The 12742-nt window shown below is 38.7% G+C and overlaps 1 protein-coding gene across 3 annotated transcripts in view; it reads right to left on the bottom strand.

Annotated features, from left to right (window-relative positions):
• Window positions 1-2340: 2340 nt before the first annotated feature.
• ATP8B4 (ATPase phospholipid transporting 8B4 (putative)) overlaps window positions 2341-12742 on the bottom strand; it is a 232935-nt gene continuing 222533 nt past the window's right edge. For all 3 annotated transcript variants that reach the window (XM_039237152.1, XM_039237150.1, XM_039237151.1), the window contains exons 26-28: window positions 9100-9238; window positions 6077-6207; window positions 2341-4486 (exon numbers count right to left, since the gene is read on the bottom strand). In XM_039237152.1, coding sequence (XP_039093083.1) covers window positions 4205-4486; window positions 6077-6207; window positions 9100-9238 — 552 coding nt within the window. In that variant the 3' untranslated portion in view covers window positions 2341-4204. The remainder of the gene's footprint in view (window positions 4487-6076; window positions 6208-9099; window positions 9239-12742) is intronic.

The following is a 12742-nucleotide window of genomic DNA, read 5'->3' as shown; positions in this document are numbered from 1 at the left end:
AGTATGGAGGTTCTTCAAAAAGTTAAAAAAAAAAGAACTAAAGAACTACCCTACAATCAATAATTTCACTATTTGGGTATTTACCTGAAAAATACAAAAACACTAATTGAAAGGGATACATGCACTCCTGTGTTTATACCAACATTATTTACAATAGCCAAATTACAGAAGCAGCCCAAGTGTCCATTAGTACGTGAATGGATAAAGAAGATGTGCAGTGTGTTTGTGTGTGTACACACACACACACACACACACACACACAGAGGAATAAATGAAATCTTGCCATTTGCAACAACATGGATGGAGCTAGAGAGTATAATGCTAAGTGAAATAAGTCAGAGAAAGACAAATACCATGATTTCACTTATATGTGGAATTAAGAAAACAAGTAGCAAAGGGGAAAAAAGACAAATGAAAAAACTATAGAGAACAATCTGATGGTTAACGGGAGGGGGGTGGGTGAAATAGATAAAGGGGATAAGAATACACTTATCATTAGGAGCAATGAGTTATGCATCGAATTGTTGAATCACTCTATTGTACGCCTTAAACTAATATATTACTGAATGTTAACTATACTGCAATTAAAATAATAAGGGGAAAAAAACAACCCCCCCCCCAAGAACCACGAACATCCTGACCACCTTACAGGGTTGTAAAGACTCAGAGAATCCAATTTGTTTAAATACAGAGACTGCTACATAAAGTGAAAAGCTCTATGTAACTATGAAGGAAATTACTCAAGCTCTGTTGTTTTGCCTTGAATCCTAAGGAAGCAAAGGCCCAAAGAATCCCCTTTAAGCCCAGAGACCAGGTAGAAAGGACTTACAAATAGCCTCTTCTTACTGGGCATTAGTATTTTACCTTGTATCTGTATACCTTTGATATTTAAAGTGGCAGAGGGGGAAGAGAGAGTGGGTATAAGATCTCAGTGAATTATTAGCAAGAAACTGGTGTGTTCAATTGACCTACGCAAAACATGACCATAGGGTTTAGCACCTCTGTGGTAACATGAGAGAAATCTCGAGACAGCAAGGCACCAGGGATTGTTCTAGAGAAACACAAACCAGTACACCACCCAAGCTTTGCACTTAAGAGAGTATCCAGCTTAATCTGTCTCTCCCCTCCACCCCCCTTTCTTTCAGTCTCTCTCTTTCTTTCCAATCAAAAACAACTGCAAATATACCGTGGCCAATATTGGCAAGAACAGCTCACAGAGTGGGTGAATAAGAAAGGGTCGTTGTGACCAGACTGCCCAGTTTCTCCACGGATTTGGACACTAAGGCCTGGTGAAGTCAGGCGGCATGCCCTGCCTCATACAAATCAGCATTACTGTGAGGAGAAACGAGAGTTCCTGGCCCCCTGTCAAATAAAATTTTCTTGGTCTGACACCAACTATGAAGGAGGTTTTAGTATTTACTCCTCAATTACAATTTATTTTTTCCTTGAGGAATTAATTTTTCTGAAAGTCCTATCACCTGGAAACTCTTTTCTCCCTTCCTCCTTTCTTCTTTTCACTTTTTTTTTTTTTCCTTTCTTGCTTTATGGCTCTTGTTTTCTTCAACCCTCTCTCTTTCCTTCATAGGTATGTATGCCTGTAGGTATAGGAAATAGACAAAGATAGCAGATCTAAGTCAAGGAAGTACAATTTGTGGTGGCCTAAAACAGCTCAAAATTCAGGGTTGAGAATTTAAAACACAAGGTTACCACCTGCAGTCCTAAATCTAGAAAAAAGGGTGTTTTTCCCCCCAAGTAATCTGATAACATTTATGTAAAATTAAAGTTTTATTATTCTCCAGAGCACCACCATCAGCACCCACCCCTCAGGCTCTTTATCTTCAGGTTCAAAATAATCCCTGGCACTAGGAATCCTCATGATCTCGCAATGGGTGTGGCAGTTTATTCCGGTCTCATGGGGCAAAGGGAGATGATAATGTGTTTCTCTCACAATCATCCACATTATCTGTTTTAAAACAGCCTTATTTAATTTGAACTGAATTTGCAAACTTGAATCATTCCTAATCTTTCCCATTCCTTGTACAAAGGTCCAATCAGTTCATTTGATTCTTGACTCTGATCCTAAGAATGGTATACATTTTCCCCAGGCATGTAAAGGAGAAGGAGAAAAAACTCAGTTAACCAATGTGACAAAACCTCTCCCTGGTGAGTTCACAATAAAGAAGACACACAACATCAAACACCAATAGTGCCAAAACATTTACTGAAGATTTTCAAATCTTTCAAAAATGTTACAAAAAGTGAGCAAACCCAGTGAAACTAATGACAGGTTCGACATTGAAAACCAGTATCTGGGTAAATCCATGCAGGGGTGTGGGGAAAAGGGACTATCTATGAGTATCTACTATGATCAAATAAATCATTTTTACGATTTACGATGATTTATCATTTACTATGATCAAAACACTGGATTAGGGTCTTTTACACATTATCTTATTTTATCACTTAGGAAAAATTACCCTGGACTAGGAAAGTATGACCCCCCACACACACAAAAAAAAAACCCCAAAAAGGAAAAAAGATTGTGTCATCTGTTAGTATCATGCTAGTCCATTATCCATCAAACCCAGCCAAGGGCCATCTGGCTCTCGTGGGAAAGATAACTTTGCGTAATAATTCAACAAAGACCAGTTTAGGGACCTCGTAAACTTGGAGATGGACTTGTAGAAAATTGATAAAGCATGATGATGTTTTATTTCTACTTTCTGACAGAGAAATTTACCTCCAGGGTGACAGTCTATTTCTCTGTAGCACAATAACTTTATATCTTACTTTGCAATCTCATTTCATCAAGGCTTTTCATACTGATTAAATTCCAATTTCACATTCTCTTCAAATTGCTGTTATTCTGATGGGGTAAGTGGAAGCCTATTCATATGAAAATTATGTTTTCAATGATTTAAGAATTTGTGCTTTGGTAATCCTCAAACAACCACATGAGGTAGGTAGTATATCCTCATTTACAGAGGAAGAAAGTGAGTCTCAGAGAAGGCACATTACCTGCCCAAGGTTATAGAGGTAAGCAGTAATGGAGCTGGGGTCTGAATACAAACATGCCCGAATTCTTTTATGGGAATTACAGTGGTGACTCACATGTAGATTCAAAATTTGGACTGGATCATCTCCATATATGTGAAACTAACTTTACATATATCTTTGAATTATAAACTTAATAGCTGAATATCAAAAGCGACTAACTCTGAATGACCTAAACCTGAGTATTTAAATAGTAATGGAAGAGAATGATTACTAATTTGTTTGGTTTCAAATACGAACTTTTAAAAATTGGAAATGTTAAGAAAGTATTTGCCCACACACTATTTGGAATATTATCATTAAAGTGTGAAATTCTAATGCTATGCTGGTTTCATTAATGGTTCTGTATGATGCAGAACAAATTACTACTTGAGGTTGGTATAAAAGTCATTAAAAAGTGTCTGAAATACTTACTAGAGAGCCTCCCTTGGACATTTCATGAACATGTCCCTGAGAGCTTTGTGAATACATTTGACCAAATTCCCAGTTTATCCCACTGTAAAGATGCTCCAATCTACTCTGTATTCAGACAGGTAAAAAAAAAAACAAAACAAAAAACAAACAAATGAGAAATACCAACATGTTTTGCTATTCTTCAGGCATGAAGGTGATGTGTTGTCCTGGCTGAACACACACAGTATGTAGATATCAAGACTAGAGAGTCACACACTGCTCTTAATCTGATAGCACCATAGTATACATTGTACATTTTAAAAGTGTATCTTGGGAAAGACTGATCTCACTTACATGTGCTTATCTGTCAACAAGCATGTTTTCACAGGTGAGATGTATGTATACCTTTTGAATGCACTCTTCTATACACTTGAAGACCCATTCAGTGTACATGCAGAGTTACAAGTTGTTCTCCAGTAATAAGATTCTAAAGTTCTGTTCAGTTGGTATCTGGGTTGATAAACACTTCTGTTGGTATTGTGAAGCCTTTGACCAGCAAATCACAAATTAGACAGTGACCGTCTGGCCTGGTTTCCCACAGAGTGCACCCCTATTTGGTGGGCACTGGCGGTTGTCTGCCAGAGATTAGAATTGAGGCAATCGGCCCACGTCAGCCCCTGATCCACACTCTGGAGCCAGCTGAATATCAGCTTGGGCTAAAGTGAAAAGTAACTATGTGGTTCAAATTCATCTTGACTCACAGTTTCATTGTTTTATCCAGGCTAAAGCTGCTCACTGTGTCTGTGGTTTTCTTACATAAATTTTCAATCCAGCTAGTGCTATTATGCAGTGTCTTTTCCAGCCCTGGTGTTGGGGGTGGATTTTTAGCTCGCATATTTTTTCCAGATGTGATAAGCTCTCCATAGCCCTCTTGGTGAGCAAAAGCATATCCAGATCTTCTTGAGCTTGACCTGCGAGTCTGAGGCCTCTGGCTACGTGAGGGCCTTGCCTTCTTTTGAGCTTTTTGCCTCTGACGGATCTGGAGAGGAAGGAGACCCAGAGTGAGATGATGGATCCAAATGACAGACTCTGGGCCCTAGACCACTTTATGAAGAGAAAGTCTTTTCACGAGAAACATCAACAATAACAAAATACTCACCTTCATTGCAAAAAGAAGTGTTTCACCAAAAAAAACAACAAATTTTCCACCCAAAAGACTGTACTGGGCACTGGTCAATTTTTACTCCTACCAAGAGACTATTAAGCAAGCAAGAAGTGTTAAGACAAATTTCATTACTGTCTCCATCTTATAGGTCCATCTTATATGAATAGGAACATACTTTTATACAGAAGGATTTTCTAACTTGCAGTATCCAAACACAATCAGAATAACAACCTACAATCCCAGTCCCCCGCAACAGGCCTTTCCCCCTTTCTCTTTGAGATTCTCAAGATCCAATAGTCGTTAGTAACTGGACTAAGAGAAAATTTACAAAATGAGAGTCCGAAATTTCCAACCCTTGTGGTAGGTCAGTAGATCATGAGATTTTCAGGATTTTGATTGTTTTTAGATTTTTTTTGCAGCCTTTAGAAGAGCTCAATATCATTTGGGTAGGTTTCCAACATTTCTTTGATTTCCCTGTAAAGTTGAGGAGAAAAAGATCCAAGGTTTGGTGCAAGCCTCCTTGTTCTCTGATTTGACTGATCTCTTGGAGTTTGACTTTCATGTCAGGATAAAGCCATTAAAAGCAGAAAATCATGATCTGACTACATACTGGAAGAAATGAGCATCATCTTCCTTCCTTTAGCTCATCCATCATTTTTAGCTCATCAAAATGAGCTCACAGAACCAAAGGGAAAGGACAGACTTCACAGGGGAATCTGTGAATCATTTCAGAGAGCATCTTCCCATGCTTTGGCCCCAGAATGTGGAGGAAATGCTGGTAAGGAAAGTTCTCCCTCAGTTCCTCTTAGAATCATTGGCCTGGTCGCTCACTCCACAAGGTTTGCCTCCTCCTTGTGATGCAACTACAAAAGGGTGTCTCCCCTTTCTTTCTCCTTTTCTCTTTTTATCTGGGTCCTGACCTAACTTGACATAGTCTTGTTTATACTACTCTTCTCATGAAGCATTGAAATACGTTCTGTTAATCCCTTAGTTTAAGAATTTCCATAATCTGTTATGCTTTCAACTTTATATTTTCCAATCCAGTCATCATATTGCTGTTCCATTTCTTAATCTGTTCAGAAGGAAAGATCTCCCCCATGTTCCCAAATCTGCTACCATATTTTTACAAAACTTTATAGTCCCTTCACCTGATGCCTTGCTTGTTTCTCTTTTACTGTATTCTTTCCTTGCCCCCATGTCAGTAACTTTCCCTATAGTTTACCTTTGCCTTAGACCACTTTTCAACTCATGTTTAGTCTAGACATTTATCTTCATTGGCACTCACAAAGCTGATCAATTCAGATGTGGGCAGTTCCATGTACTGTGATGTGATGACATATACCTATGGGTGTTTCCAGTGGGAAGTTCATTATCCCTTTCCTGGGCTTCCAATCAGGCAGAGAAGGACATGATTCCGAGGGGCAAGAACGAGCCCTCCAAATGCTCATCAGCACTGCAACATACCTGGTCACTCAGGGTTGGACATAAATTCACCTTCAAAAATCTGAATATCACCACAGGCATAACAGAAGTCACCGTCGTTAAGAGAATAACAAGCCAGATGCACTTCTGGGTCAAAGAATGTCGTGCATTTCCTATTATTAAGAATAAAAAATAGACACTGTCGTTATAAACAGGACTGAATTACTGAATTAGTAGGCTCTTTGCCTGTTGCCATAAGGCCTTTTTTGAAATGGTGAGGTTTGGACTACCTAGAGAGGACCACTACGTGTCCTCTCCAGTATATAGTATATGCTCAGAGGTGATGAGAAGGCAAGAATGGTAGGATCACCACCAGTGGGAACTGCTTCATCGCCTGGTCACTAGGAGACAGCCAATCAGGGCTGAGTATTCTCTGATCCAGCCTCAGTCCAGCTCACTCATGAAGTAGAATTCTCTCAACCAGCCTCAAGATCCCTTACTCCAAAGCAGCCATTATTTGTAAAAGAAGGCGCATTTGCTCTTAGAGACTCCTGAATAAAACTATCATATCGAAACTATACATGTCCGGGATGCAGGTAAAATCTCAACAGTCTTGGTGACTGGCTGCGCTGTAAAAGGAGAGCTTTATCAACTGCCTTTACAATTCAGGCAGCAACTTTAAAAAACCTGCCTCAAAGGGACTTGCTGATCTCTCTGATATTTGCTGGGTTATGAGCAACTCAAGATTCCAAGGAGATCAGAGATGCCGTTGGGTTTGTGAAAGGAGCGTTCCTCTCCCTGGAAGGCTGCTGATACAGCCATCCAGCATTCCTGTGCAATCCTGTGGTGAAACTCACTACCAAGCCTGAAGCCAGTTTCCTTACTTTATACTCACCCCTCATATACTGGGGAGTTTGTTTAAAGAAAGCAATAAGGGTCAGTTAAGCAGGCAAATTCTACAGGAACATGTTAACCCTACTTATATCGCCAAAGTAAACATCTGTTTCTGTTGGTTTTCTAGGGATTTGCCACAGTACCTCTAATTATCCAGGTCCCCTCTCTCAAAGCTAAAGTGTTAACCTCATTTGAATGTGTTTGGGGTATGAGGGCTTGGCTACTGATTGATATGTCTGCAATTTCTGGCTTTGAAGGATAGAATCTGCCCACCAAAGAGCAGTAGATTACAGTTGCCTGGGCAGAAACAAACTTGACTCAATAAATTAAATGACTCTTTGAGGTCCTTGAAGCTCAGTACCCCCAGGCACAGCTGGAAAAACAAGCTTCACTTTAAAACCACACTCCTGCTTGCTGCTGGCTACTAAGGAAAAAAAAATTTTTTTCTTAAACCCCAATGTTGATCTAACTTTTTAGAAGTCTCATTGGAGCTCAGTAATTAATTCCTGGAATGGCATGCATTTAGCCAGAGACAGTGGTCCTCACACAAACTACTTTCTCCAGTTGAGGCATTCCAGTCTCATTATGTGTGCTAAAAAGCTCTCCTAGGACTAGAAGTCTTCTCGTCAATGCACTGAACTTTCAGATTTGGCAACCAAAAGAGAAAAATTTAAAAAAAAAAAAAAAAAAGGAAGAAAGAAAATTAAAAAAGAAAAAAACTAAAAATAGTTAAATGTCTGTCTTTCATAACATGCTTATTCTTATTCATAACCGTCATGTTTCTACATGGTTGCAACATTTTGGTAAACAAAGTATTCATGTTACATATTAAGAGTGGTGCAATTTAAAGATTTCCATGTACATTTAAAGTGAGGCAGAAGATGAACAACGTTCTTAAGTATATGTGTGCGTTTAATTGGAATTATAATTTTAGATGCTTTCATATCAGTGGAAATGTATAACCCTATAGTTGTTCTTTTTTTGTTTTCTACATAAATGAGTTTTCTAAGAATTGTTTTTCTGGATTCCTTAGGCTGAATTCCTCACCTCGTGGATGCAAATCTCAGTCTTGCCTGATAAAGCTCAAGACGGTTGACACTATGCATCTCTCTTTTCCATAGTTTGCTGGGACGAACTGGGAAACATGACTGTTACCAACTTATCTTACACACATTAGAGATTTCAAAACTTCTGAGAAGGTACACGAATAGCCTCATTGTGGAATAAAGCTCAGTGGCCCTCTAGGAATCATTTTGAAATGTGGAATACAATGGTGGTATACACCATAGATAGACCAGGTGTATACTACTACCTGTAGTATAGAACAGGGTGTTAAGGTATTTTTGGAGTTCTTTTGCTACCCATCTACTGCTCAAATCACTCTGCAGTGTTCCCAACTAGTAATCAAGTCATCGTTGCTTGAATCATCATCATCACCATCATTATGGTTACCATTTACTAAAACAGTGCTATGTACCAGGCCACATGCTAACATTTTATATGCAGTCTCTCATGTATCCCTCACATTTCCTATGAAAATAGAAACTATTAATATCTCCAGTTCAGAATTTAAGACATCAAGGCATGAAAAGAAAAGGAATCTGCCCAAGGTCACCCAGCATTCAAGTAGTAGAGCTGACACGTGAACCCTGGCTGTCTAACTACAGAGTCTACTCTATGTGCCACTCACTCATAGACTAAGGCTCAGCAGTTTTTTAGATGGCTCTAAATTATACCTCATTTGTTTTCTTAAATAAATGTAGGTAAGTTCTACAGGTGAACTTCGGCAGTGATATTGGTGATCATGTGGGATAAAAGGGAGAGCCTAACATTTCCTTCTCTTCTATTACACATGACCTTTTAACAAGCCCTCAGATAACCTTGAAATATGTGCTATGCTGCTTGTTTGCAAAGGGACAGTCTATTGCACCTAGGCCATCGGGAATCTTTAAGCAGCTATTGTAGTGATTATTTTAAATCTGGCAGGGAGAGCAGAAACTAATATTTTGGAGCTCTTCTCAAGCCTGAAAACCTTTAGATGCCTGGCTCAATCCATTTCTAGAGAAAAGATTACTGGTCATCCCTTGTCCCACCCAACACAGAAAACAAATTACAAAGAAGAATAAATGACAGCATGACATTAGCCCCCATAGATAGAAGGACTCACTTACCAACAAATGGAAACTGGTTTGGGAAGATGCCAAAGATGCCATTACTGTGCATTGTAAATAAAATGGAGAAATAAGTGGCAACGCTCCCCCAGATGAAGACATGATTAATGACAGTCCAGTAACTGGTATCCAAGGCTATCTGTAAATGAATTCAAATGCAAAAGGGAGGTCTTTGAGGATTTCAAGAGTATCATTTTACTGAGTGATGTTTCCCCAGCACGGCTCCGTGAAGATACACTTGTACCTGTCTAGCTACCAGCCAACCTCAGGCACTCCTACTTTCTGCACAACACTGGGAACTGACCTCACATTTCTGGTAGACAACTCACTTCAGAACTTATATCTGCAAGCCATTATATCTGTCAAGGGTGAATCAGAATCAGAAGATAAAATGTTAAACTTCTTTTAAGTGTGAAATAAGAAAACAAAGTGATTTCTAATTTCAAAATTACTTTCTAAATTGCTCTTAAAGTGTTTCTGTTAGGAAAAATGTTTTTTCAGTAGTGAGCAAGTGCAACATTTTATAATCTGTACATAGATTTTCTTGTAACTGGGGCACCAGGGTGGCTCAGGCAGTTGAGTGTCCAACTCTTGATTTCTGCTCAGATCATTATCTCATGTTCATGAGTTCCAGCCCCACATCAGGCTCTGTGCCAACAGTATGGAGCCTGCTTGAGACTCTCTCTCCCTCCCTCCCTCTCTCTCTCCCCCACCCCCTTGCCTAGTCCCTGCTCATGCTCTCTCTCTCAAAATAAATACACACTAAAATTTTTGTCACATGACTATTTTACATGGGTATAATCTGTTTTATACCAATATTCTAAATCATTTTCATGGTCCATTTTCCTAAATTATTTAAATAATAAGAAAATCGTAATCCTCTGTTGACATAAAATTCAGAAGCAAGGATTCATGGTGACCTGGGAGCCTGTTCACAAGTCCTTCTCACTTCTATTAACACCTTGTGGCAACACAAGGGGGAGTCAAGGAAGCCTACTATGGGGGAGTCAAGGAAGCCTACTAGTGACTATGAACCCTGAGTTCTCAGAGAAAAACAAGTAAGTTCTGGCAACATATCAGAGGCCCCAAGTGGTCTAAGGTTTGCATTTCTAGCAGAGTCTGGTGCAAAACTAATTTCTCACTTTTCTGAGAGGGCCCTACTTACACAGTAAACAGATCCTTCTCTGCATCTGCAACGGAAGACACACCCCCTCCTCCCACAGGAAGGCTGCTGTTTTTTACCTTGCCCCATGAAAAAGATGTTGGCAGCCTTGGATATAAACTACAGGGGTTATAAAAGGACAGCTTTCTTTCTTTAAGAGGCCTAAGAAAGAGAGCTTTGCCATTCATCCTCAGCAAAGAGATGCTGGTTTTCCAGTTCATTTGACTGCCAAGACATTAGGCCAAAATCTTCAACTGTACCTTCTACCACCTGTCAATTCATCACCGTCAAGAGATACTAACAGCCTGACCTGTGTGGGTATGAGTAGAAATATCACAACCAATTAAAGGGGACTCAGCTGAAAAGAAAAAAAAGAAAAGGAACAGGTGGCTCCTATTGAGGCAGAACTAATGGAAAAGACAGACAAGCATTATAACCCCCCCCCCAAAAAGTAATGAGAACTCTTAAGGAGATGCAATTAGATCACAGAAAAAAAAAATCTGGAAGAAAAAGAGCATTATTCCTGAATTTAAAAATTCAATAGAGAAACCAAATAAGAATAGTCACTGATGAGAACTGAATTAATATTCTAGAAAAAACAAATGGAAATAATATCTCACAACAGAGAGCAAAAACTTGAAGAAATGGAAACCATATGCAAACAGATATGAGACATGGATGGCAAAATCCATAGATGAGAGATTCATGAGCCCAATATACAAATAATGGCATCTTAGAGAACAAGAACGAGAGAGAGAAGTTACAATCAAAGAAATGACACAAGAAAACTGCTCTGCTATTGTGAACACATAGCAGGACTTTCAGATTGAAAGGGCACTCTAAATCCTAGGAAGATTAATGAAAAAAAGTCACATTCCAGTGGCATTTGTGAGGCAAAAGACAAAGAACACAGACTTCCAGATAGAGAACATATTCCTTAAAAAGAAAGAGAATATAACACATACTTACAAAGGAAAGAGACCCTAATGTTTGAAACTGGGTATTGTGGAACAACATTTACAAAGTTCCTAAAGCAAAAGTCTCTGACTCAAGAATCTCATATCTGTCCAATATATCATTTAAATGTAAGGACAAAAAAACCCCCCAAAAACCAGCTTTGAGCTCAAAAGTATAACCTCTCTGTATGCTTTTTGAGGAAATTACTCAAGGAAATTGCTGCAAGCAAATAAAAATTCAATTACAACAAATACTCCAAGAGTGGGAGACAAAGAGCATAAAAATGGTGGTGAGCCATGATTTTTGTACATTTAAAGTTGGCTCTATAGAGAAAAAAACTAACAGTCAGACCACATGTTAAAGGAACATTTAATAGCATCCTGAAACTGCAACTCTAGATTATTAACTAATGCACGAGTTGGGGAGGAGAGTAGGAGCAGGGAGGGAGAAATAAGTAATATATTTACAAAATTGTTGAATTTGGAAGCAGATGAAGGAAGGTGTAGACAGGATAGTGAAACATTTGGTGGAGGATTTAGTTTTTTAATTTTGGTATCTCAATATGGAAACAGATTTAAACAACTATGAAAATAGGGAGAAATCACTGGTAAGAGGGGAATACAGTAGTAAACTTATACATTATTTATGATAAATAAGATATTTAAAGATCACAATGCATCTGAATATGAAAAGGAAAAAGTGAAAATATAAAAGTAGAAGTAAAAGTACTCATAAAATAACATGAAAGAAGCAAGATAAAATATAGAATAGTAACAATAAAAATGAGTAGTTTAACTCCTTGATCAAAGGAAAAAACCAACAGAATGAGAGAAGAAAACGATGAAAAGGAAGGGATGGGCCTACATTTTATATTAGAACTAAAAAAAGCAGTATATGCAGACTAAAAACAAGCAACAGAAGTAAAACTAATATTAAAAATGAAATTTAAGAATGTTTTATCATAAAAGATAAAAGCTACCAAGAACAATAACAATAGAACCATTATATGGCAACTAAAATAGCCTCAAATTATATAAGGTTAAATTTCTTTTTTTTTTTTTTTTTTTGTTTTATTTATTTCTAGGAGAGAGAAACAGCGTGAGCAGGGGAGGGTCAGAGAGAGAGGGAGGCACAGACTCTGAAACAGGCTCCAGGCTCTGAGCTGGCAGTCAGCACAGAGCCCGACGCGGGGCTCGAACCCACGAACCGCGAGATCATGACCTAAGCGAAAGTCGGAAAGTCGGACGCTTAACCGACTAAGCCACCCAGGCGCCCCTCTTTTTTTTTTTTTTTTTTTTATATAAGGTTAAATTTCTTGAAATGCAAGAACTTAGTAAGAATCATAATCACAAGGGAAAACTTTAATACACTTCTCTCAGTATTTGATAGCATGGTAGTTTTCTGGAAATCTGTGGCTGACTTGGCATCCAGTCCCGAGGGTGATCAGGGCCAAGCTGTTAAGAGGTAGTGATGGTGTTTTCACTACAATAGTACAGCCATATGGTTGGGTATTGCTCCCAGAGC

The sequence above is a fragment of the Hyaena hyaena genome, unplaced genomic scaffold, assembly GCF_003009895.1.
Source record: "Hyaena hyaena isolate Hyena2069 unplaced genomic scaffold, ASM300989v1 scaffold_120, whole genome shotgun sequence".
Classification (NCBI taxonomy): Eukaryota; Metazoa; Chordata; class Mammalia; order Carnivora; family Hyaenidae; genus Hyaena; species Hyaena hyaena.
Note: the sequence above shows the minus strand (reverse complement) of the source record. Positions and strands in the feature narration are given on the sequence as shown.